This window comes from Macaca thibetana, chromosome 3, assembly GCF_024542745.1.
Source record: "Macaca thibetana thibetana isolate TM-01 chromosome 3, ASM2454274v1, whole genome shotgun sequence".
Lineage (NCBI taxonomy): Eukaryota > Metazoa > Chordata > Mammalia > Primates > Cercopithecidae > Macaca > Macaca thibetana.
Genome location: NC_065580.1, coordinates 143,866,617 through 143,893,724, shown reverse-complemented (window position 1 = coordinate 143,893,724; position 27,108 = coordinate 143,866,617). Strand labels below are relative to the sequence as shown.

The 27,108-nt window shown below is 46.5% G+C and overlaps 1 protein-coding gene across 2 annotated transcripts; it reads left to right on the top strand.

The window, feature by feature from the left end:
- The first annotated feature begins 1,220 nt into the window (after positions 1-1,220).
- KDELR2 (KDEL endoplasmic reticulum protein retention receptor 2) lies at positions 1,221-27,108 on the top strand. Of its 2 annotated transcripts, XM_050784166.1 has the most exons (5): positions 1,221-1,475; positions 11,513-11,613; positions 17,879-18,037; positions 21,040-21,292; positions 25,027-27,108. In XM_050784166.1, the coding sequence occupies exons 1-5, from the start codon at positions 1,385-1,387 to the stop codon at positions 25,059-25,061; spliced, it is 639 nt and encodes a 212-aa protein (XP_050640123.1). In that variant the 5' UTR covers positions 1,221-1,384; the 3' UTR covers positions 25,062-27,108. The 2 variants fall into 2 exon arrangements, with proteins under 2 accessions (XP_050640123.1, XP_050640124.1); XM_050784167.1 differs by lacking the exon at positions 21,040-21,292 and having other exon boundaries at positions 1,227-1,475; positions 25,027-25,236.

The following is a 27,108-nucleotide window of genomic DNA, read 5'->3' as shown; positions in this document are numbered from 1 at the left end:
CTGCCTCAGCCTCCTGAGTAGCTGGGATTACAGGCGCATGCCACCACGCCCAGCTAATTTTTTTTTTTTTTTGAGACGGAGTCTGGCTCTGTCCGCCCAGACTGGAGTGCAGTGGCACAGTCCCAGGTCACTGCAACCTTCGCCTCCCAGGTTCACGCCATTCTCCTGCCTCCGCCGCCCGAGTAGCTGGGACTACAGGCGCCCGCCACCACGCTGGGCTAATTTTTTGTATTTTTAGTAGAGACAGAGTTTCACCGTGTTAGCCAGGATGGTCTCGATCTCCTGACCTCGTGATCCCCCCACCTCGGCCTCCCAAAGTGCTAGGATTACAGGCGTGAGCCATCGCGCACGGCCTAATTTTTGTCCTTTTAGTTTCCTCATGTTGGCCAGGATGCTCTCGATCTCTTGACCTCGTGATCCGCTCACCTCGGCCTCCTAAAGTGTTGGGATTACAGGGATGAGCCACCGCGCCCGGTCAAATGTTCACTTTTCTATCTGATTTTGCATTCTCTTTCTTAAAGACAGTCCCTAGAATGGTAAAATCTTCAGACCCCTACATAAACTGCATCTTCCACCCCCACCTTCAATGTTGACCTTATCTTGAGTGAGGCAATCAGAAATCAATTTTTTTCCTCTTGTACCTTTTTTTTGTTTTGTTTTGTTTGAAACAGGGTCGCACTCTGTCGTCCAGGCTGAATTGCAGTGGTACAATCATGGTTCACTGCAGCCTCGATCTCCTGGGCTCAAGCAATCCTCCTGCCTCAGCCTTTCAAATAGCTGGTGCTACAGGCACGCACCATCAGGCCTGGCTAATTTTTTAAAACATTTTTGTAGAGACGTGGGGGGAAGTCTCATTAGGTTGCCCAGGTTGGTCTCGAACTCCTGGGCTCAAAGGATCCTCCAGCTTCGGCCTCTCAAAGTGCTGGGATTCCAGGCATGAGCCACCGCACCCGGCCTTCTCTGACACCTTTTCATACAGTAGGCTTGTAAAGCTCTTTTGATATGTGGGAGGGAAAAAAAAGATCCCCAGGGAGTGGTGTTATTTCCAAAAAGTAAAGGAAACTGCTGGCCCCCCGAGGAGAAGCCGGAAACCCGGTAGGGAAAAGTTGGCAGACAGTCCGGGGTCTTCTTGCAAGGGAGTCCCTGCGAGCTGCCCTGCAGAGCCTGAGCTGGGGCGCGCCCCCTTTAAGGGGCGGGGCAGCGGCGGGGCCTGGCCCCACTCTCCCAGGCTGCCCCGCGCGCGCGCGCGCCGGCAGTTCGGCCACGTCCCTGGCCACGTCGCGGCAGCTCTCGCCATCTTCGCCGCTTCCTCTCAGGGGCCGCCGCTGCCTAAGCCGCCCAGCCCCGGGGCCGCCGTGCTGCACCGACCGCCGCCGCCGCCGCCATGAACATCTTCCGGCTGACTGGGGACCTGTCCCACCTGGCGGCCATCGTCATCCTGCTGCTGAAGATCTGGAAGACGCGCTCCTGCGCCGGTGAGCGGCGGGGGAAGGCCCCGAGAGGCTCGGGCGCGGGGGCCGGGTCTCGCCGAGGACCCGCAGACCTCGGCCACCCCACGGGCCAGGGACCTGCGCCGGCCCGACACACCCCCTCGGCCGGCCTAACGGGTGCCCGGACCCGGGGGGCAGCGGCCTGCGGGCCCTCGGGGTGAGCGCCGGGCCGGTGTCGCAGCGCCGGGCCCCGCTCTGCACTCGATCGCCGCGCGAACTTGAGCCGTCGGGGCGCACCTGGCTGCGCGGGGCCCTGCTCTGTCTGAAAAGTTGGCGTGAGGCGGGGGATCCGGCAGGCGTGGCCCCTCCCTGGGCTTGAATAGGGTCCCTTCTCCGGCCGAGATCCCGCGTGGGGGTCCCGGGGTTGCAGGGAACCCGCGAATCAATGGGACAGGCGGGAGGAGGATGGGCAGGACCGCGGCCGGCTGGGCCTGACGTGGCAGCCCAGCCAGCTCGGGAGGCGGGGCGGGCGCAGGGAGAGGTCACCCGGCTCCCCACCCTGCCCGTGCAAGGCCCAGGTTCTAGGTGTGGTGTAGTGGGGTCGGGTCAGGCCTGTCCTTAGAGTTGTGTGGGCATCACCCAAGCCCTTGGGTCCAGGATCACACCCGTTGCGGAGGGGCTTGCGGGGAGGTCTCAGCGATTTTCTTGGCGTAATTAATGCTGCTTTGGGAAACGATCTGGTTTGTCAAACTATAAGTGCCTCCATCTAATAATGGGTTCTCTTAAAACTGTAGCGCCCGGGGGCCGCCGAGGCCTCCTATGGGTTTCTGCAGTTTCTTACTCCACGTCACCAGTGAGTTGGCTGCTGCCCTGTTCAGGAGTACAGATGTCATGCAGGCACTGCTAGGAGGCAGTGAAAAGAGTCTTTCCCAGATAATAGTTTTGAACTTTTACATTTCGTTAAAGGTATAATACTTGAGAGTTTTTAACTTATTCTTTTTTTTTTTTTTTTTTTTGGAGGCAGGATCTTGCTCTGTCACCCAGGCTGGAGTGCAGTGTGCGATCACTGCTCACTGCAGCCTCTACCTCCCCTGGCTCAGGTAATCCTCCTGCCTCAGCCTCCTGAATAGCTGGGACTCCATGCATGCACCACCACGCCTAACTTTTTTTTTCTGGCTATTTTTCGTAGACACAAGGTTTCACCATGTTGCCCAGGCTTTAACTTTCTTAAAAATTCCTTAAACTTATTTTTGATGCTCAGCGAAATAATTTTTGTTGAATTCAAGAACTAAATTTTTTCAGAGGCAGTAAAAGATGATCCTGAAGGATCTGGGTGGCAGAGACTCTATTTACCTGATTTATTTCTAAAAATGTTGGCATGTAAAGTCCCACTCACTTCTCTGACTCTGCTATCTGCAGGCCTCCCCTATCTCCTTGGATCATAACTGAGATCCAGGAAGTAAGCAAAGCCCAGAAGACCTTTGAGCAGTTAAAATGGGTGTTACAAAGTCCGTGTGCCAGTGTGTTTGACTTGGAGGTGATCTCTCAGTTGATACATAGTTCTGAGAGGCTCCATTGTATGGTTTCCAATGACAACATATCATTGCAGCAATGTGGATAAGTGATGTTGAGGCACTTGCTGTATATCAAGTAGTCAGCCGAGTGCTTTATATGGCTTATCCCAGGTAGTCATTAAAATAACCTTAGGAGGGCCGGGTGCGGTGGCTCATGCCCATAAACTCATCACTTTGGGAGGCCGAGGTGTGTGGATCACCTGAGGTCAGGAATTCGAGACCAGCCTCAGCATGGAGAAACCCCGTCTCTACTAAAAATACAAAATTAGCTAGCCGTGGTGGTGCATGCCTGTAATCCCAGCTACTTGGGAGGCTGAGGCAGGAGAATTGCTTGAACCTGGGAGGCAAAGGTTGCTGTGAGCCGAGACCGCGCCATTGTACTCCAGCCTGGGCAACAAGAGTGAAACTCCGTCTCAAAAAAAATAAATAAATGGCCGGGCGCGGTGGCTCAAGCCTGTAATCCCAGCACTTTGGGAGGCCGAGACGGGTGGATCACAAGGTCAGGAGATCGAGACCATCCTGGCTAACCCGGTGAAACCCCGTCTCTACTAAAAAATACAAAAAACTAGCCGGGCGAGGTGGCGGGCGCCTGTAATCCCAGCTACTCGGAGGCTGAGGCAGGAGAATGGCGTAAACCCGGGAGGCGGAGCTTGCAGTGAGCTGAGATCCGGCCACAGCACTCCAGCCTGGGCGACAGAGCGAGACTCCGTCTCAAAAAAAAAAAAAATAAAATAAAATAAATAAATAAATAAATAAATAACCTTAGGAGGTAGGTGCTATTGTTCCCATTCTGTGGAGGGGGGATATGAGTCTTAGGGAGTCAAATAAATTTAGTGATATAGCCAGGATTAAAGCACAATTAGTAAGTAACTCAAAGGATTGGATAGATGAATGTCTAAGGGAACCTAAATAAACATTTGATACCAAACCACGATGTTTAGATCCTTTTTTGTCACACGCAGATGATGTTACCTTTTTTTTTTGTTTTTTTTTTTAAAGAGTAGGACCAGTGTCTCACTCTGTCCCCCAGACTGGAGTGCAGTGGCTGTGTCACGGCTTACTACAGCCTCAAACTCCTGGGCACAAGTAATCCTCCTTCGTCAGCCTCCTGAGCGGCTGGGTACAGGTGTGAGCCACAGTGCCTGGCGATGTTACTTTTAATCTTTAGTTTTGCTCCAAAATCTTTGTGTGAGTCTCTTTTTTCCATATGTTTTTCAGAATCCCCTCCTCTGGCAAATCATTAAGCCTTGAAGTGTGCTGTCTCTTAAACTTTATCCAAACTAAGATATTTGGGAGAATTCAATGCAACTCCAGAATAATGATTTCTTTGGTTTTTTTTTTTTTTTTTTGAGAGTAAGTCTCGCTGTTGTGCCCCAGGCTGGAGTGCAAGGGCGTGATCTTGGCTCACTTCAACCTCCGCCTCCCGGGTTTAAACAATTCTCTTGCCTCAGCCCCCCGGGTTCAAGCGATTCTCTTGCCTCAGCCTCCCGAGTAGCTGGGACTACAGGTGCCTGCCACCACGCTCGGCTAATTTTTGTATTTTTAGTAGGGACGGGGTTTCACCATGTTGGCCAGGCTGGTGTCGGTCTCCTGACCTCATGATCCGCCCACTTCACCCTCACAAAGTGCTGGCATTACAGGCGTGAGCCACCACGCCAGGCCGTTCATTTTTTACTATTCACTGTTTTCATTTGAGAGATTCAGGAGCATATCAGGAAAATATGAAATACTTCAGCTAAAATGCTAACGAAGGAAGAGAAATAGATCAGTTAACTTTGTGTGTGTGTTTGCCAAGTATTCCAGGGACATTATTAAACTGTTCTTGTTCTCAGACTTAGGATGATTTCTGTCCTGGTTTGTATGTTTTCCTGATTTTAAGTAAATCACCCAGATCATTTATTCAGAATTAAATGCTAACTTTGACAAGCTGCTTTGTTTTTCCATACTAAATTATAAAAGTTGTTTAGAGTCTTTTGAAAGAGTAAGAATTTGATAGGAGTTTCTCAGATGACTGGAATAGGAGACACGTGCATCCAGATTGTGTTTCTCATTTTGAAAATACTGATACTGAGGTTCATTTTTAGGATTTTAGCACCGATTTTGAAACTTCTGTTTTAGTCTCAGAACCATGGTGTTTTTTACCCCATTAAGGGTCAGGGATGAAGCTGACTCGTGCAGAAGCTGGAGATTCTGTGTTACTCGTAGTCAGATTCCAGAACAGCTGCCTTTAAGGACCATTTTAAAGTGGGGGCGGTGAGTTGATCATGTTTGAGTCTGCATTCTCTTGTGGCTGTATCTGCTATTGTCTTTACAGAAGAGTGCCAAAATGGAGTGTGAGTTTCTCCTATTCTGAATTATTGCAGCTCAATCCATAGTATGCTCAAGTTGTCACTTTATTTTTGTCCTAAACACTGACCTACATAACCTTGGAAGAACAAGCGGTGGTTTTAGATGAAGGGCTTCCTATTCAAATTTTCCTGTAGGCCAATGGTTATTAGTGCCGTATCTACTGTAGTGCTGTATCTATTAGTAGTGTGTATCTACTGTAGCTAGTGATCAGTAGTGTGTATCTACTGTAGCTAAAGGAGTCTTGCTGAGATCCACGACCCTGGGCCTTCCCCCATAAGTCTCTCTCCTTCCCTCCTACCCCTGTCGCTTAGGTTGTTGTTAGCTGTTATGTAGGTTGTAAACTTTTCATCCTACCAAACACCATACTGAAGCTTATGGTGTCCATACATTTCACATTTGGGACAGTTGATATTTTTGGAGTAATATAGTGGGTAAGATGGGGAGTACTCCAAGAAGCTTTTGCATCACCTGTGCAGCTCCCTCTGTAGCTGTTGTCGCCTCTGCTCCTTTGAGCGCCAGTCTCTGAGTAATCATTACTCTCAAACATTTATTAACCACCCACCATGTACAAGGCACTGGCACACAATTCAGAACAGCAGCTTGCAGCTATTAAAAGTTTTTGTTCTCGGCCAGGCACGGTGGCTCACGCCTGTAATCCCAGCACTTTGGGAGGCCAAGGCGGGTGGATCACGAGGTCAGGAGATTGAGACCATCCTGGCTAACACGGTGAAACCCGTCTCTACTAAAAATACAAAAAAATAGCTGGGCGTGGTGGTGGCGCCTGTAGTCCCAGCTACTCGGGAGGCTGAGGCAGGAGAATGGTGTGAACCCGGGAGGTGGAGCTTGCAGTGAGCCAAGATCGTGCCACTGCACTCCAGCCTGGGTGACAGAGCGAGACTCCGTCTCAAAAAACAAACAAACAAAAAAAACAAAACAAAAAAGTTTTTGTTCTCGGCCGGACTTAGTGGCTCATGCCTGTAATTCCAGCACTTTAGGAGGCCAAAGTGGGTGGATCACTTGAGCACAGAAGTTCAAAACCAGCTTGGGCAGCATGGCGAAACCCTGTCTCTACCAAAAATACAAAAATAAGCCAGCCGTGGTGGTGCCCTGTGGTCCCAGCTACTCAGAGGCTGAGTGGGGAGGATCACTGGAGCCCAGGAAGTCGAGGTTGCAGTGAGCCGTGATCACACCATTGCAGTTCAGCTTGGGTGACAGAGTGAGACCGTCTCAAAAACAAAAATAAAAAAAAAAAAAAAAAAGTTTCTATTCTCAAGAAAGCTGTAATATAGTTGAAATGATATGAAAATGTACAAAAGATGGCCAGGCGCGATGGCTCACGCCTGTAATCCCAGCGCTTTGGGAGGCCGAGGTGGGTGTGTCACCTGTCAGGAGTTCAGGACCAGCTTGGCCAATATGGTGAAACCCATCTCTACTAAAATTACAAAAAAGTTACCTGGGCGTGGTGGCTCGCGCCTGTAGTCCCAACCACTTGGGAGGCTGAGGCAGGAGAATCGCTTGAACCCAGAAGGCAGAGGTTGCAGTGAGCCGAGGTTGCAGTGAGCCGAGGTTGCGCCACTGTGCTCCAGCCTGGGTGACAAGAGCGAAACTGTCTCATAAAAACAAAAATAAAAAATAAATACTAAACTTTGCTGATGGACATAGATGACCTGTATGTATGTTCATACTGCAGTCCTGGAGAGCACCCAGGCAGGCTGGTGAGGAGGAAAGATGACATCTCTCCAAATTGATTTCTTAATTCAGAATATTATCAAAGCTAAAGACAATAAACTGAGTGAAATAATTTGTAATATACCTACGTGACAAAAGGTTAATATCTGTAATAAAGTACTCCTGCAAATAAAAACCCAGCAGAAAAATGGGCAAAGTTGGCAATTCACTGAAGAATCATAAAAGACCAATGAAGCATGAAAGGATGCCCAGTCTCACTAGGAGTTAGGAATTTGAATATTAAACTAGCAGTGCGGGCCAGGTGTGGTGGCAGTGCTTTGGGAGGTCAAAGCTAAAGGATCACTTGAGGCCAGGAGCTTGAGACCAGCCTGGACAACAGTGTGAAACCCTGTCTCTACAAAAAAAAGGAAACATTAGGTGGGCGTGGTGGCGTGTGCCTGTGTCTTAGGTGCTCAGGAGGCTGAGGTGGGAGAGTCACTTAAGCCCCAGGCCGCAGCAAGCTGTGATCATGCCATCATACCCCAGGTTGGGCAACAGAGTGAGGTTCTGTCTCAAAAAAAAAGGGGGAGGCGGGCAAATAAAGAAAAAAGAACAGCAGTGCATACCACTGGGTAGGGAAATGTTGGCAAAGATGTGAAGAAAGGGTCTTTTGATTTGGTGTTAGTAGATAGGTAAATTGACATGGCCTTTCTAAGAAGAAATTTGACAGTATCAAATTTTAAAATGTTCATGTCTTATTTTTGGTTTATGTGTTTTAATTTGCATTATTTTTTGTTATGGATTAAAAAATTTTAATTGATACATTATGATTGGATCTATTTATGGGGTACAAGTTGATGTTTTAATACATGTGTATGTTATATAGTCTAATCTGAGTAGTTATTTCCATCACCTCATGCGTTTATCATTTCTTCATTTGAAAACCTCTCTTCTAGCTATTTTGTAATGTGTAATACCTCATTGGGAGGATTGCTTGAGCTTAGTAGGTCAAGGCTGCAGTGAGCTATGATTGCACCAGTGTGCTCCAGCCTGGACCACCACAGAGAGAGACCCTATCTCCAAAACAAAACAGAAAACAAAAGACATTTAACCTAGCCCAGTAGGATAAGACAAGAATGATGTTAAGTTTAATGATTGATTTCCATTTAACAAGTTGTACTCAATATGGATGTTTGGTATATTTGGTATGGGGATGTCAGTTTCAGAAGCATTTACAAAAGTGAGTATTCTGGGAGAGCTTATTACCTGGTAACCTTAGCATGTTTTGATCTCAAAGTGGAGAGAAACTGACTAGGAGAGCTGCTCTGGTTTAATAGCAGGTATTCTACCCCCAAACTCTCCAGGAGATTCTTGCCCCACCCACTTCTGTCTTCAGCTAGGATTCCTGTTTTCCTATGAAGATAGGACAGTTTTGTTGTGTTAAAGGAAGAAGCTCCTACTTCCTAATTAGGATCCCGGGCTAGGGAGAATGGTGTGGGACCACATTAGCATCTGCAGATTTCCAGCAAGGCGGTCCTGCGTGGATGCTACTCCATGGACGGACTGCAAACCACCCACTGCCCTGTGCGCACTCGGGGCTCTCTCGCCCTCCAGCTAGTAGTAAATTAGGGCAGAGCCCTATTTACAGTCACAGAGACACAGTATGACCTGCACATTCTTCACAAGTGTTCTCCCAAAATACCACGAAATGACATGCCCCCATGACATGAAGATAAAATGAATTCCATTTTCTTTTGTCCATTTATTCATTCAGCAAATATTTTCTGAGTCCTGCTGTGTGTCAGGGCCCAGTGTCCCATGCAGGGAATACAAGATGGAATAAGGCATGACCCCGGCCTTTAAAGATCTTGGTATTGAGTGGGGTTTTGGGGGAGAGGAGAGGCAGGAACCACATCATCACAGTGTATTTTTATAAGTACTGTAATTGGAGCTAGGGCAGCAGCTGGCATGAAGTAGTTCCCCTTATGTGCTTGCTGAATGAATCAACAGTCCCGAGGGAGGGTATCTTCAGAGATGACCTCCCGGAGGAGGTGGGATGTGAGCTGGGTCCCCATGGGGGGCTGGTAAAGACAGTATGATGGACCCTGGTTTTCAGTATAGGAATTCTGGGAATGAGGACACAATTTCAAATCTACCTGACTTCCAAAGTTCTGTTAGAGTAAAACCCTTTCCCACAAAATTCATCTATCTGTATCCTGTATGCCTATATTTAAAATATTGGAAAGAACCATATAGGAAGTAAGCTAGAAATTGATTTCTCAAGGCTTCAACAAACACCAGGTATGGTCTGACTGCTCCCTGTTCTTTCTTCTTCCCCCTCCGAAACCTCCAGTTTTCTTGGATAGCAGCAGCCTTGTTATTTCCCCTTTGGAACATTGATCTCTGTAGGAAAAAATAAGTTATCCGTTACTGGGGAAAAGACTAAGCAGAGCAGATTTACTGTCTGTGTCTCCTCCTTTGGCCCTTGAAGTTGGTTTCTATTGATGGATCTGGAAGGGTGGCGTCAACATTTTCTTCCATTTCTATTTAGGTGTGTATGTGAATAGGCTGGGACTACAGTTATTCATCTGAGAAAGTAACATTCTTACATTCAGGCTTTCAGTTTCAGCAAGCTGCAAAATGATTGTTCCTAAAATATTGAAAAACAACGTGTAATACAAAAATTAGCCAGGCGTGGTGGCGCACCCACCTGTAGTACCAGCTACTCAGGAGGCTGAGGTGGATCACCTCAGCCCAGGGAGGTCAGAGGTGCAGTGGGCTGTACTTGTGCCACTGCACTCCAGCCTGGGCAACAGAGTGAGACCCAGTCTCAAAAAAAGAAAAGAAAAATAATGTGCTTTTCACGTTCCAGAGGAGTGTTGTAAATGATTTGGGTGAAAGTTCACTTAACATTTCTGTTAAATTCATACTTAATAAAATGTGTAATAGTGTGAAGTTTGCATTATAGATGAGGGTAGGTGGGTTCTGACATTTAGTCTTCAGTTTCTTTAATGCATTCGCTCAGTCTCCAGCATCTGAAACCCATAGTTCATGTCCTTTGTCAAGTAAATATTTGGTCAAATATAAATGTCAGAAAAGCTGTGTGCACACCACATAAATGTCCAGCCTTCCTGGCTGAGTGTGGCTGTGCCATGCAGTGCTCTGGAGGTGGGTTGGTGGTTGGAGGTGGAAACACAGTTTCAAGGCTTTAAAAAAGACAGCTGCTTTTGAAGACCGGCTGTAGTTGTGGGTTACCACCTTCATGTTGTCCTAGCATTCAGGAACATTTTTATACAAATACAGTGGAATTTCTGTTTATTTTATTTTAATTAATTTGTTTTTTGAAATAGGGTCAGGGATGTGACCACAGCTCCCTGCAGCCCCAACCTTCTAGAGTCACGCAATCCTCCCACCCCAACCTCCCATGTAGCTGGGACCACGGGTGTGTACCACCTTGCCTGGCTGTCACTTTTTTATTTTTTGTAGAGAGAGAGTCTAGTCTCAAACTCCTGGGTTCAAGCGATCCTCCCGCCTTAGCCTCCCAAAATGTGGAGATTACAGGCATGAGCCACTATGCCCAACTGAGATGGAAGCTTTAAAAATCTTAACATATCCAAGTAATTGCCGCTCTTAGCAAAGAAGTCACCATGGAAAGGTGATGCCATTATTCCAGCGGGAGTTCCTGCCCAACTCTTACCTGAGTCAGTGCTTCTCACTCGACTCCTCATCCCCCTTAATCACAGTAGACTCCATCTCCATTCTCAAAAGATTTCTCACCATGGAGATATTGTTTTATGATGCAAAGAAAGGCCCGGGCGAGATGGCTCATACCTGTAATGCCAACACTTTGGGAAGCTGGAAGGATTGCTTGGGCCCAGGAGTTCAAGACCAGTGTGGGTAACATGGTGAAACTCCATCTCTACAAAAAATGTGTTTAAAAATTAGCTGAGTGTGGTAGCTCACACCTCTAGTCCCAGCTACTCTGGAGGCAGAGGTGGGAAGATTGCTTAAGCCCAGGAGGTCAGGACTGCAGTGAGCTATGATCGTGCCTCTGCACTCCACCCTGGGCAGCAGAGGGAGACCCTGTCTCGGCGGAAAAGAAAGAAAAGAAAAATCTGAATGTAAGAGACAAGTTATAACACTAAGTGACAGCAGAATTATTGAGAAATTTGTTCCTGCCTGAGGAGATATGTTTGAGAAATATAAGATTCCTTTGAATGATACACATTCTGGCATAATGAAGCCCCTTTCCTGTGGTCGCCCTTTATAGTGAGACAGAAAAACCTGTTAGAGCCTCCCAAAAGGGGCATGTTTGGGAACGTTAAGGGATAGAAAAACTACAACTGCTCTTGTTCATTCAGAGTCCTCCCCAGACCTGGGCCTTTGACCCCACACACCCCTCCTTCCCTGTCTGCACTCCATGTACAGTGTGATCCACAGGAATCCTAAAGCTCTGCAGGCCTTTCTAATACTTCCCTTCTGTTTCTCCAGGTATTTCTGGGAAAAGCCAGCTTCTGTTTGCACTGGTCTTCACAACTCGTTACCTGGATCTTTTTACTTCATTTATTTCATTGTATAACACATCTATGAAGGTATGGTATGCCGTCCACTGGAGTGTATTTCATCTACAGTGCACAGGTCTATGGAAACTTAATTTATGTCAGCTGTATATTTTTAATTAAAATGCTCCAAAAATAATGTCTTAATATGCTGTTCTTGACTTTAAAACTTTCACACCACTTTGTACATATAACTGGGAATAAACGAGTTATCAGTAAGCATACATTTTTGGTTTCAAACAGTAGTTAATTAAAATACTTTGAAGTTAGAGCTTTTTTTATTTTAGGTTCCTTAAGTATGATAAATCTAAAGCTCTCGATAGCTCTATAAGGAAGAGGGGTAACCATTATATTTTCAAGCCGTGGGAAATTACAGAGTCCCCAGAGAAATCCAGCAAGTTGGTACATAACAAGGAATGAAAGCAGGACTCCTAGTGGCAGTGTCTCATTTTGCTGCTGTGTGAGGAACTGTGTATAGGTTTCTACCTTTTTTCTTTTCCACTGAGTCAGTTTTTCTTAAACTGTTGTGTATGTGTCATTTTTATTACATTTGCCATGCTTAAATGATCTGTATGCCATCATTTACTTAGTAACATATTTTTTAAACCTTTCAACTTGTCCGAAGCATTAGTATCTATAACACCTTTGTTGTCTTTCTTGTATTTTTTTGAATTCACATTAAAACAAATGTATAACTATTAAAATTCAAAATGTTTGCACACCACCTAACACTTTGTGTACCACTGGTGGCGCACACCCCATACTGGGGGAAGTTGTAGACCACGTGAGCTTCAGTTCTTTCGCACAGTGTTGAATTCATGCTTGTGAACACCTATAGAGCTGGGAACTGAGGATGTGGCAGAAAATAAGCAGAAGTTTCTATTCTGGTGTGGGAGAGTACACAGATCATGGCAGTACAAATGACTGCAATTTATGGTGGGTGCTACAAAGGAAAAGTATAAGAGACTGCGAACCTATGGGTATAAAAAAAATGAAACAGACTAGGCACAGTAGCTCATGCCTGTAATCCCAGCACTTTGGGAGGCCAAGGTGGGTGGATTGCTTGAGCCAAGGAATCCGAGACCAGCCTAAGCAACCTAGTGAGACCCTGTCTCTAAATATATATGTGTGTGTGTGTATATATATATATACACACATATATATATATGCAAAAATTAGCCAGGCATGGTGGCATACTCCTGTAATCCCAACTACTCGGGAGGGTGAAGTGGTACGATCGCTTGAACCCTGGCGGTTGAAGTTGCAGTGAGCCATAATCACACCACTGTACTCCAGCCTGGCAGCCTGGGTGACAGAGCAGGACCCTGTCTGAAAAACAAAACAAAACAGGGGCTCTCGAGATATGTAATAGGAGTCTGATTTCTTTCTTTCTTTCCTTCATTCTACAAATACTGAGCACCTGTGCACCAGGCACTATTCTAGGACATTTGGTTATTAGCACACCCAAGGAAGTAATATTTAAACTGAATCCTATTTGGTATGGCATCTAAACAACCTCCCCCCAACATTTTGTGTTCAGGAGCATTTTCATAAGCACTGTTGAAAGGAGACAAAGCAATATGTGAGTCTGGTCTTTACTAAAAAGCAAATTTGAGTCACTTATAATGGATTCTTCATTACCAAGTGATGGGAACCTAGTATTCAGGAAGTGAGCTTACTTAAAAATGGTTAGGAGCTGGGCGCGGTGGCTCACGCCTGTAATCCCAATACTTTGGGAGGCCGAGGCGGGTGGATCACGAGGTCAGGAGATCTAGACCATCCTGTAAATGGCGAAACCCCGTCTCTCCTAAAAATACAAAAAATTAGCTGGGCGTGGTGGCAGGTCCCTGTAGTCCCAGCTACTCGGCAGGCTGAGGCAGGAGAATGGCGTGAACCCGGGAGGTAGAGCTTGCAGTGAGCCGAGATCGCGCCACTGCACTCCAGCCTGGGTGACAAAGTGAGACTCCGTCTCAAAAAAAAAAAAAGGTTAGGTCCCTACTTGTCTAGGCAAGTTAAAACTTGAGATGTGTGAACAAGAATCCTCCCTCCCACTCAGGATGCCCAGGTTTCCGAGGAATCCATGCTTGCTCGGTTGTAGTTTCTAAGCACAATGTCCTGAAAGTCTGGCCTGAGACCTGAGGTGCTCGTGTCTTTTTACTTTAACTTTTATGTGCTGGTGAGAGGAGAGAAGCAGCTGTTCTTCTCCAGCTGCTGCTAAGGCCTTAGTGGAAATAACGTCCATTAAGTTTTTATTAACGTTGAGCTGGCCGCAGGCTAGGTCCTGGTGAGAGGCCTGTCTGCTGTGAGCCTTGGCTGGATGTGCTGAGGGGGTTCAGTGCACATGTAGATGGTATGTGTTTTGTTTATGCATGTAGATTTTGTTTTGTATTTATTCACATATGTGCACATATATTTTTGTGTGGAGAGAACTCCTGTAATAGTGTATTAATGTTCCTTGATTCCTTTTGGGGGTAGTTCTTTGGTATATGGGTATGAACAACAATTTTAATACCATGTTGACTGTTTATTTGCAAATATGAAGTGTCAGGGTCAATTTAGTGTCTTCGTAGTTTTTTAAAAGCATATAAGGGCTTCATGACTGCTGTCAATTTCCTATTAAGTCATCTGCCTAGATGTTCTCACATTGTCTTTCCTGGGGAGAAGTAGTGCTAGGCAGGACAGCTAGCTCTCAGGTGTTTCTGTTCCTGGACTAAACCTGCTATTTGATCCTTGAGCCTAATTTCTGCAGTCTGAGAGTTGATGTAATTTTAGAATAGCAGACTTTTCTTTGGGGTCAGAGAAATACATGTTATTTGGCCTTTTTAAAAAAATTTTTGTATTTTTCGTAGAGACGGGGTTTCACCATGCTGGCCAGGCTGGTTTTGAACTCCTGACCTCAAATTATCCACTCACCTTGGCCTCCCAAAGTGCTGGGATTACAGGCGTGAGCTACTGTACTTGTACACCAGTTTCTTATAAAGTTAAACTTATGGCTGGTCATGGTGGCTCACGCCTGTAATCCCAGCACTTTGGGAGGCCGAGGTGGGTGGATCACGAGGTCAGGAAATCAAGACCATCCTGGCCAACATGATGAAATCCCGCTTCTACTAAAAATTAGCTGGGTGTGGCGGCGTGCGCCTGTAATCTCAGCTACTGGGGAGGCTGAGGCAGGAGAATTGCTTGAACCCGGGAAGTGGAGGTTGCAGTGAGCCGAGATTGCACCACTGCACTCCAGCCTGGCGACAGAGCAAGGCTCCGTCTCAAAAAAAAAAGTTACACTTAACATATGACCCAGCAATCCGACCCCTAAGTACATACCCAAGAGAAGTGAAAACTTACATTCACACCAACACTTGTACGCAAATGTTCACAGCAGCTTTATCCACTGTCCTCCCAAATGAGAAACCACCTGTCCTTCAACTGGTGAGTGAATAAATAAACTGGTGCATCCATACAATGGACCACCAATGGACACAGCTATAAAAGGAACAAATTATTAATACTAGGCCCTCACTTAATGTCATTGGTAGGTTCTTGAAGTGAAACAACATACACTGAAGCCAGTTTTACCATAGGCTAATTGACATGAGTAAGAGTTAAGTTCCTACAGCATATTTCTGGTCCCCAAAACACCACCAGACTTTTAAATAAAGACCCAAAACAGGCTGGTGCAGTGGCTCACGCCTGTAATCCCAGCACTTTGGGAGGCCGAGGCGGGCGGATCACCTGAGGTCAGGAGTTCAAGACCAGCCTGACCAACATGGTGAAACCCCGTCTCTACTAAAAATATAAAAATTAACTGGGCTTGGTGGCGGGCGCTTGTGTTCCCAGCTACTTGGGAGGCTGAGGCACAAGAATCGCTTGAACCCGGGAGGTGGAGGTTGTAGTGAGCCGAGATCGCACAACTGCACTCCAGCCTGGGCGACAGAGTGAGAGTCTGTCTCAAAAAAAAAGGCCCAAAACAAATGTGAGCTATCAATTTTTTTTTTTTTTTTTGAGACAGAGTCTCACTCTGTTGTCCAGGCTGGAGTGTAGTGGCGTGATCTCAGCTCACTGCAAGCTCCGCCTCCCACATTCACACCATTCTTTTGCCTCAGCCTCCGAGTAGCTGGGACTACAGGCACCCGCCATCAAGCCCAGTTAATTTTTTGTATTTTTTTTTTTTTTTTTTTTTTTTTTTGTTGAGACAGAGTCTCGCTTTGTCGCCCAGGCTGGGGTGCAGTGGCCAGATCTCAGCTCACTGCAAGCTCCGCCTCCCGGGTTTACGCCATTCTCCTGCCTCAGCCTCCCGAGTAGCTGGGACTACAGGCGCCCGCCACCTCGCCCGGCTAGTTTTTTGTATTTTTTGGTAGAGACGGGGTTTCACCATGTTAGCCAGGATGGTCTTGATCTCCTGACCTCGTGATCCGCCCGTCTCGGCCTCCCAAAGTGCTGGGATTACAGGCTTGAGCCACCGTGCCCGGCCAATTTTTTGTATTTTTTTAATAGAGACGGGGTTTCACCGAGTTAGCCAGGATGGTCTGGATCTCCTGACCTCGTGATTCGCCCACCTCAGCCTCCCAGAGCGCTGGGATTACAGGCGTGAGCCACTGTGCCCAGCCAGTGTGAGCTATATATTTAAGAAAGATTAATAAAAGCAACATAATTATTTATCCAATTTTTAGTGAATCAGTGCGTGATGGTGGGTCATAGTGGTGGTGGGTTAAATCAAGAAGTATATGTTTGCAGGCTGGGTGCTGTGGCTCACGCCTGTAATCCCAGCACTCTGGGAGGCCGAGGTGGGCGGATCACGAGGTCAGGAGATCAAGACCATCCTGGCTAACATGGTGAAACCCCTCTCTACTAAAAAAATACTTAAAACTTAGCCGGGTGTGGTGGCGGGCGCTTGTAGTCCCAGCTATTCAGGAAGCTGAGGCAGGAGAAGGGCGTGAACCCAGGAGGCGGAGCTTGCAGTGAGCCCAGATCGCACCACTGCACTCCAGCCTAGGCGACAGAGTGAGACTCCATCTCAAAAAAAAAAAGTATATGTTTGCAAAGCAAAAATTATAAGGAGTACCTCCTACTACCATAAAGTTAAAAAACAATAACAATTATAGCAGGCTCACTGAGTGCTTTTGTACTACATTGTTTATTGTACGGTTGTATTATTATTGTATATTACTTTATGAATTTTTATTTTACCATAATTTTTTTTTTATTTTTTTATTTTTTATTTATTTTTTTTTTGAGACGGAGTCTCCCTCTGTCGCCCAGGCTGGAGTACAGTGGCCGGATCTCAGCTCACTGCAAGCTCCGCCTCCCAGGTTCACGCCATTCTCCTGCCTCAGCCTCCCGAGTAGCTGGGACTACAGGCGCCCGCCACCTCGCCCGGCTAATTTTTTTGTATTTTTTAGTAGAGACGGGGTTTCACTGTGCTAGCCAGGATGGTCTCGATCTCCTGACCTCGTGATCCGCCCGTCTCGGCCTCCCAAAGTGCTGGGATTACAGGCGTGAGCCACCGCGCCCAGCCATTTTACCATAATTTGTATTCATTTTCCAACCCACTTCAGTTCAGGGTCCCAGGTGGCCAGAGCCTATCCCAGCAGCTCAGGTTCAAGAAGGGAACTTTCCCCCACTGCACAGGATGCCATTCCATCACAGGGCGTGCTCTCCCACACCCACACTCACACTAGGATAGTTCACATGCCAGTTCACCTAACAAGCACATCTTTGAGATGTAAGAGGAAACCATAGTATCTGGAGAAGACCCACGTGGACCCGGGGAGAGCGTGCGAACGCCATGTGGACAGTGGCCCCAGCCGGGAACCAGTTTCTTTTCTCATCAATGTTACAACGAAAGGATATTATTGGCAGACCTGCTGTATACACAATAAGTTTGGTTGACTCTCAAATGCATTAGGCTAACTGAAGTTGGACTCAGAAGGCAACATACTATATGACTCCATTTATGTGGCGTTGTAGAAAAGGCAAAACCACGGGCGAAGAACGTAAGTGTGATTGCATTGCAGGAGGTGAAGGAAGCCTGGGGGAGCTTGACTGCAAAGGGGCAGCATAACAGAATTTTGGGGGTGATGGAACTGTTCTGTGTCCTAATTTTGGTGGTGGTTATGCCTCAGAACTGAACACCTCCAAAAAAGAGAATTTTACTATATATAAGTTTTAAAATTCCAAAAACAGGCTAAGGAAGAAAATCTTGCCTTTCCAAATACATGGGTAATAAAAAAAAAAAAAAAAAAGCTGGGGGAGCTGGAACAGTGGCAAGGTATTGACACCTGGTATTTTTTTCTTTTGCTTGTAGGTTATCTACCTTGCCTGCTCCTATGCCACAGTGTACCTGATCTACCTGAAATTTAAGGCAACCTACGATGGAAATCACGATACCTTCCGAGTGGAGTTTCTGGTGGTCCCTGTGGGAGGCCTCTCCTTTTTAGTCAATCATGATTTCTCTCCTCTTGAGGTTAGTTTAAAAGGTTATTTAGGGCCAGGCGTGGTAGCTCATGCCTGTAATCCCAGCACTTTGGGAGGCCGAGGCAGAGTTCGGCCTCCACTTTGGGTGGGTCATGAGGTCAGGTGTTCGAGACCAGCCTGGCCAACGTGGTGCAACACCGTCTCCACTGAAAATACAGAAAATTAGCTGGGTGTGGTGTGCACATGCCTGTAATCTCAGTTACTCAGAAGACTGAGGCAGGAGAATTGCTTGAACCCAAGAGGTGGAGGTTGCAGTGAGCCGAGATCACACCATTATACTCCAGCCTGGGTCACAGAGCAAGACTCTTGTCTTGGGGGAAAATAAAAAAGAGGTTATTTAGGGCTGTGCCTGGTGGCTCATGCCTATAATCCCAGCATTTTGGGAGGCCGAGGTGGGCAGATCACTTGAGGTCAGAGGTTCAGGGCATTCAGCCTGGCCAACATAGTGAAACCCTGTCTCTATTAGAAATACAAAAATCAGCCATGCGCGGTGGCTTACGCCTGTAATCCCAGCACTTTGGGAGGCCGAGGCGGGCGGGTCACAAAGTCAGGGGATTGAGACCATCCTGGCTAACACAGTGAAACCCTGTCTCTACTAAAAATACAAAAAAATTAGCCGGGTGTGGTGGCAGGCGCCTGTAGTCCCAGCTACTTGGGAGGCTGAGGCAGGACAATGGCATGAACCCAGGAGGTGGAGGTTGCAGTGAGCTGAGATCACACCAGTGTACTCCAGCCTGGGTGACAGAGTGAGACTCCATCACAAAAAAAAAAAAGAGAAATACAAAAATTAGCTGGGTGTGGTGTTGTGCGCCTGTAATCCCAGCTACTTAGGAGGCTGAGGAAGGAGAATCACTTAAACCTGGGAGGCGGAAGTTGCAGTGAGCCAAGATTGAGCCACTGCACTCCAGCCTTGGCGACAGAGCGAGGCTCCATCTAAAGAAAAAAAGTTATTTAGTGGTCATTTCTGGTCATCTAGGTGAATGGACCTGTTTTTATGTTTGCAGATCATGTAGGTTTTCATGGGGTTTTTTGTTTTTATTTTCTGGTTTGGCAAACTCTAGTGCAATGTTCATGACTGGTGTAAAAAATCGTAGATGAGAATTAAGCACCCACATATTTGGGTGTCTGCTGACAGCTTACGGTCTGATTCATTTGAAATAGAAACTTGAAACTGTATTTCATTATCTTGACTTCTGTGGTACCAAACACAGCCCTGCCCGTACCAGTGTTGGAAGAACACAGTCTCCCTCCTGTAGCCCACATTTTGTTTCCTTTTCATGTACAGATGTGCACTGATGTTGTGTCTATTACCCTGCGTAGCAGCACTCTGCACCTCTTGCCTTTAGGAAAGGTGGTTTGTGGTGCCCCTAGCACTGTGCAGTGCACTGATCTGCTCCCGAGTACCTCTTCTTTTACCTCTTCTTTCCTTACTGAACAGGCAAATGGTGCTGCTCCACATCCTGGGACCGATCAAGTCACTGTGCTACTCTGAGTGTCTGATGGATGCTGGGAGTGCCTGGACTTTTTTTTTTTTTTTGAGACGGAGTCTCGCTCTGTCACCCAGGCTGGAGTGCAGTGGCATGATCTCAGCTCACTGCAGCCTCTGCCTCCCGGGTTCAAGCAATTCTCCTGCCTCAGCCTCCCGCGTAGCTGGGATTACAGGTACCCGCCATCATGCCCGGCTAATTTTTGTATTTTTAGTAGAGACCAGGTTTCACCATGTTTTCCAGGCTGGTCTTGAACTCCTGATCTCAGGTGATCCACCTGTCTAGGCCTCCCAAAGTGCTGGGATTACAGGCGTGAGCCACCACGCCCGACCATGCCTGGACTTTTAAAACACTCAAGGACCCTCTGAAAGTCCTTCTGTTATCATCATGAATAAAGTCATATGTTGGGCAGAGAATTTCCATAATTACAATTCTGACTTCTACCCCTTTGATTTAACCACACCAGAAAGCTTAAGGAATAAGAAAAATAGTAAAAATATTTCAGTAGTCTGGCAAGATCAGTCAGCGAGGAAAAACAGCAGCAAGGAAGTAGAAGGAACTTATCAATTATCAGTATTGTCAACCCTGGCGGAAAGCAGGGTTCATTTGGTATCCCAGATCTGGAGCAGGACAAGCTTGTCCAGGAGAAATGTCTGTATGTAGATTCATAGAAAATTGAGGCGGGAAAAATAAACCTGGAGAGACAGGGTGATGAAAATTCAAAGTGGTAGAGATGTCCAGGTTACCCAGCTTGTCACACTGGCAGTGCCCTGCCTCTTAAAGGTTGCTTAAGTTTCTGTGATTTATGCCAGGAGTCCTCAACCCCTGGGCCACTGACTGGTACCGGTTCATAGCCTGTGAGGAACCAGGCTGCCCAGGAGGAGATGAGTGGTGGGTGAGCAAGTGAAGCTTCATTGTATTTACAGCTGCTCCCCATCACTCACATTACCGCCCAAGCTCCACCTCCTGTCAGATAAGTGGTGGCATTCAGTTCTCATAGGAGCGCGAGGCATTCAGTTCTCATAGGAGTACAAGGTCTATTGTGAACTGCACACACATGTTGCGTGCTCCTTACGAAAATCTAATGCCTGATGATCTGTCACTGTCTCCCATCACCCCCAGATGGGACCATCTAGTTGCAGGAAAACAAGCTCAGGCTCCCACTGATTCTGCATTATGATGAGCTATATAATTATTTCATTGTATATTATAGTAATAATAGAAATAAAGTGCACAATGATTGCAATGTGCTTGAATCATCCCGAAACCATCCATCCACCCTGCTGGTCTGTGGAAAAATTGTCTTCTATGAAACCAATCACTGGCGCCAAGAAGGTTGGGGACCACTGGGTTATGCAGTTGCCAAGTTGTTGTTCTGTTTTGGGTCAACATGCCCCACTCCCCACTCATCTTAAGCTGCTTTGTGGTAAAGCAAGCAAGAGCGTTTCCTTTGAGCTTCTGGTGGGCAGTGGGTCCTGATGGAAGCTTGCCATTTCTCTTCTAGATCCTCTGGACCTTCTCCATCTACCTGGAGTCCGTGGCTATCCTTCCACAGCTCTTTATGATCAGCAAGACTGGGGAGGCCGAGACCATCACCACGCACTACTTGTTCTTCCTTGGCCTCTATCGTGCTTTGTATCTTGTCAACTGGATCTGGCGCTTTTACTTTGAGGGCTTCTTTGACCTCATTGCTGTGGTGGCCGGCGTAGTCCAGACCATCTTATACTGTGACTTCTTCTACTTGTACATTACAAAAGGTATGTTGGATGTGGCCTGCGTTGTTTCTAGAGTCACATGTTCTTTTAGGAGCGCCCTTGCCGGGCACTCTTCTAACCGGGCACTCTCTCATAAACTGGCTCCAGAGAAACACTTTTGTGATTGACCAGTAACATTCTGGATCAGGATGTTGTTTTTTTTTTTTGTTTTTTTTTTGTTTTTTTTTTGTTTTTTTGAGACAGAGTCTCACTGTCGCCCAGGCTGGAGTGCAGTGGCCGGATCTCAGCTCACTGCAAGCTCCGCCTCCCAGGTTTACGCCATTCTCCTGCCTCAGCCTCCCGAGTAGCTGGGACTACAGATGCCCGCCACCTCGCCCGGCTAGTTTTTTTTTTTTTTTTTTTTTTTTTTTTTTTTTTTTGAGACGGAGTCTCGCTCTGTCGCCCAGGCTGGAGTGCAGTGGCGCGATCTCGGCTCACTGCAAGCTCCGCCTCCCGGGTTCACGCCATTCTCCTGCCTCAGCCTCCCGAGTAGCTGGGACTACAGGCGCCCACAACCGCGCCCGGCTAATTTTTTTGTATTTTTAGTAGAGACGGGGTTTCACCGTGGTCTCGATCTCCTGACCTTGTGATCCGCCCGCCTCGGCCTCCCAAAGTGCTGGGATTACAGGCGTGAGCCACCGCGCCCGGCCGCCGGCTAGTTTTTTGTATTTTTTAGTAGAGACGGTGTTTCACCGTGTTAGCCAGGATGGTCTCGATCTCCTGACCTCGTGATCCGCCCGTCTCGGCCTCCCAAAGTGCTGGGATTACAGGCTTGAGCCACCGCGCCCAGCCGATGTTGTCTTTTTAAATATAAGAATCCTTTTTCTTTTGCAATCACTTTTCCTAAAATGACACGTTTTCACTAAAAAATTCATCTGGTGTTTCAGTAAACATAACACCAGATACCTCTCTGTGCATACACAGACACATGACTTAAACTGTACATGCTGTTCTATACACTGCTTTTATCCCACTCACATTTTTCATGTCACTAGAAATCTACAAAATTTTCAGTAGCCACAGAGTGTTTCATTATGTGCATGTACCATAATTTATTTACCCAGCCCCCTGTTCATGGCTGGTCAGGCTGTTACTGGTTTGCTGTTAAAATCCAGTCATTATATCAGCATCCTTGTTTTTTGCATTTGTATGAATATAGGACATGTGAACTTTACAAAAATTTGATGAAAGCTATCATACTTGTTCAGAAAAAAAAAGCATATTTATGCCGGGTGCGGCGGCTCACGCCTGTAATCCCAGCACTTTGGGAAGCCAAGGTGGGCGGATCACGAGGTTAGGAGATCGAGATCATCCTGGCTAACACATGAAATCCTGTCTCTACTAAAAATACAAAAAGAAATTAGCCGGGCGTGGTGGCAGGCACCTGTAGTCCCAGTTACTCGGGAAGCTGAGGCAGGAGAATGGTGTGAACGCGGGAGGCAGAGCTTGCAGTGAGCCGAGATCGCGCTACTGCACTCCAGCCTGAGTGACAGAGCAAGACTGTCTCAAAAAAAAAACATATTTATGCATATGCACCTAAATGCCTGCATATAGTTTTGGGGGATTCAGGAACCTCTGAAACCCAACCACAGATCCCAGGCTAAAAATCCAACTATACAATAAAATTCCTAATGGTGGAATTGCTAGGTAAAAAGCATATATAGGTCGGGTGCGATGGCTCATGCCTGTAATCTCAGCACTTTGGGAGGCCGAGGCGGGTGGATCACCTGAGGTCAGAAGTTTGAGACCAGCCTGACCAACATGGCGAAACCCCAACTCTACTAAAAATACAAAATTAACTGGGTGTGGTGGCACATGCCTGTAATCTCAGCTACTCGGGAGGCTGAGGCAGGAAAATCTCTTGAACCAGGGAGGCGGAGGTTGCACTGAGCTGATATCACGCCATTGCACTCCAGCCTGGGGAACAAGAGCAAAACTCTGTCTCAAAAAAAAAGAGCATATATATCATATATCTTATATCTTTCCTTTTTTTTTTTTTTTTTCTCCAGAGCGAGTCTTTCTCGCTCGCCCAGGCTAGAATGCAGTGGCTTGCTCTCGGCTCACTGCAACCTCTGCCTCCCAAGTTCAAGCGATTCTCCTGCCTCAGCCTCCCGAGTAGCTGAGATTACAGTCACACACCACCACACCTGGCTAGTTTTGTTTTGGTTTGAGATGGAGTCTCGCTCTGTCACCCAGGCTGGAGTGCAGTGGCACGATCTCGACTCACTGCAACCTCCACCTTGCAGGTTCAAGTGATTCTCTTGCCTTGGCCACCCTAGTAGCTGGGACTGCAGGCATGCACCACCACACCTCGGTCTCCCAGAGTACTGGGATTACAGGCGTGAGACACCGCGCCTAGCCCTTTTTTTTTTTTTTTGAGACAGAGTTTTGCTCTTGTTGCCCAGGCTGGAATGCAGTGGTGCAATCTGGGCTCACTACAGCCTCCACCTCCCATGTTCAAGGGATTCTCCTGCCTCAGCCTCCTGAGTAGCTGGGATTACAGGCGCCCGCCACCACACCCAGCTCATTTTTATATTTTTAGTAGAGATGGAATTTCTCTATGTTGGTCAGGCTGGTCTCAAACTCCCACCCTCAGGTGATCCGCCCGCCTCAGCCTCCCCAAGTGCTGGGATGACAGGCATGAGCCATTGTGCCCAGCCTAATTTTTGTATTTTTGGTAGAGATGGTTGTGCCCAGCCTAATTTTTGTATTTTTGGTAGAGATGGTGTTTCGCCATTTTGGCCAGGCTGGTCTTGAACTCCTGACCTCAGGAGATCCGCCCACCTCTGCCTCCCAAAGTGCTGGGATTATAGGTGTGAGCTCCCTCACCTAGCCATCTTTTGTGGGTTTTTTTTTTTTTTTTTTTGAGACGGAGTCTCGCTCTGTCGCCCAGACTGGAGTGCAGTGGCGCGATCTCGGCTCACTGCAAGCTCCGCCTCCCGGGTTCACGCCATTCTCCTGCCTCAGCCTCCGGAGTAGCTGGGACTACAGGCGCCCGCCACCACGCCCGGCTAATTTCTTTTTGTATTTTTAGTAGAGACGGGGTTTCACCGTGTTAGCCAGGATGGTCTCGATCTCCTGACCTCGTGATCCGCCCGCCTCGGCCTCCCAAAGTGCTGGGATTACAGGCTTGAGCCACCGCGCCCGGCCTTTTTTTTTTTTTTTTTTAAAGAGACAGGGTCTCATGCTGTTACTCAGGCTGCAAGAATGCAGTGGTGTGATCCTTCCTCACTGCAGTCCCAAACTCCTGGGCTGAAGTGATCCTCCCTGCTCATCCTCCTGAGTAGCTGGGACTACAGATGCATGCCACCACACCTCTTTCATTTTAAAAAATCTTTTTATAGAGATGGGGTCACTCTCACTTTTTTTGCCCAGGCTGGTCTTGAACTCCTAGCTTCAAGGGATCCTCCCACCCTGGCCTGCCAAAGTGCTGGGATTACAGGCATGAGCCACTGCACCCGGCCTTTATGTTTTAGTACCCAGAATTTCACAGGCCTCCCTACATAAGCTATATTTTACTATATATTGATTAGGGTGAAAGTCATAGTAACAAAAAGCCACTATGAATTTAGTGGCACTTTCGATGAAATTTGTATTTTTAAAATACAATTGCTTATTTCCTATACCTTACTATGTAGAATCTTGTGTGTGGGAGACTTCTAGGAATGGGAAGAAGGAAGCTAAGTTTGTCAATATCAGTAACCTTTTGTTTTCTTTTCTTCTCTTTGAAATTCTAGTACTCAAGGGAAAGAAGCTCAGTTTGCCAGCATAAGTGCCAAAGACCATCACCAGCATCTGTCCTTCAGGGTGCTCGGACAGAATTCTTACCACAGCAAAGGCATAAGATGCTTGATACGGAAAATCAGAAACTTAACTCTTTTGTTGCAGATAGTCATCAGTGGCTCTGTAAGAACGCAGAGGAAAAGAGCCAGAAGGTTTCTGTTTAATGCATCTTGCCTTATCTTTTTTTATTACTGTGTACAAAGATTTTTTTACACAAAGAAACAATGCTGTATTAATAAATTCAGTGTGTAGCTTCAATTGGGATAGTTTCAAAAGTGAAGATTTTGTGAGGAATAAGTGCAAACTTTTTTTTTAATTTTAAAAAATTCTTTGAAACTGTTGAGTCTTTGTGTCTGCAATGAAATTGTACTCCTTGACAGTTGGTAGATTATATCCATCCCTCAAACTTGCATTCCACTATATTTATTTTTTGGCAAAAGATGAGCTGTATTTGTTTGAAATCTGAGACACTATGTTCAATTGGATGTATCTGTTCAAATTTATTCCCATGTGACGTGGAAGTCCTTCGTTGGATGTCACAACACTACATTTGAGGTTGGTAAGGATGACTTGGAGGTCCATGGTTTTCATTACCAACATTTTAAGATTCTGAATGTTGATGGAGTCTCACTGAAGAGTCACCAAAGGTGCCTGCCCTCTTCCTCTGCTGCGAAGTGTCAGTTGGAGACTGTCCCAAGGGTGCTGAAGAATCCAGCGGCAGGAGTTCTGGCTGCTTTCCATCTGAGTGCGGGATGGGAGGGGCATTCATGATCATTTGGATATGGGAATCTACTCCTCTGAGGAATGGAACACAAGTAGTTACCTGTCACTTTCATTTATAATTCCATAAGATGACTACAACCATGTCCATGCTCAGATTCAAACAGTTTTCCATATCACTTTTGGGTGGTAAGATGATTTACAATTTTTTTTTTTAATTGGCAGCACCACTAACCATTGCTTATATTCTTTTTTGTGTGGTTGGTTTTTTTCTTTTTATTTAACCCACAGCTGACATCATAGTTTCTTGTTTTGTTTTCCAGAGCTCTTGCATGACTTACGTTACCATCCTAAAAATATATTAAACATAGAATAAATTGTCTTTTTTATGAATTAGGCTTTTTGAACATCCTATGTTGGGATGATTTTTTTTTTTTTTCAATTGGCAACAAAAGCTCTGTAGGGCTGCAAACATTTAAAGTCCACATAATCATCTGTAAGACATGTATTTTGTGGAAATACTAGAATTTTTTTTCCTGATTTTGCCATTATATGGATTTGCTATTTTTTTATTAATGCAAAAGTATATGACTTTGTTTTTTATGTGATACACCATAAATATTAAAGTGTTGAATACTAACAGTGCTGACGACAAGAAGGATGTAGTATTTTTGCTTTCTGCATTACAATGTCTTCTGGAGGAAGGAAGCAGGATGGGTTTCATTTGTATCTAGTGTGTGTCTTAACATCTTTCTAAATCAGCAGTGTAACTGCATAGTTTAACTTCCTGTCTGTGTGCCTCATTTTACTTTTCCCTCCTTGCCTCATGTTTTGGCTTTTGTGTATCAGAGCATCTTTCCTTGCAGCATCCTAGTCTTGCTTTAGTTTCTGTGGTCTCTTTTCATCCTCCTTAAGGATTCTGAGTGTGGAAGGAGGCTGGGAAGTCTAGTGCAGTAGGTGAGCAGACATCTTGCTGCCCAGCCCGGGGTGGGTGGGGCGCACACCTGTCTTTGTGCATGCAAATCCAACACACCTGGCGCATCCTCTGGAGAGCATGACGCACGGAAAGGTCTGGAAGCTCTGCATAGTGATGCCTTCTGCAGTCATCCTACCCAAGTAAAAGTAACTTTGGCTATGTTGTTACCACCGTTTTGGTCACCCAGGAGGACATCTTAGCAAGGGTGCCTGCGAGCAAGTGTGGGACTGGGCCTCATCCTTGCCGGCGTTGGAAACCAAGGCCTTGTATGCCATGCCTTATGAAGCACTGTTTCACAGTTACTTTCACTTCCCGAATAAAGGTTACCAGGTAATTAATA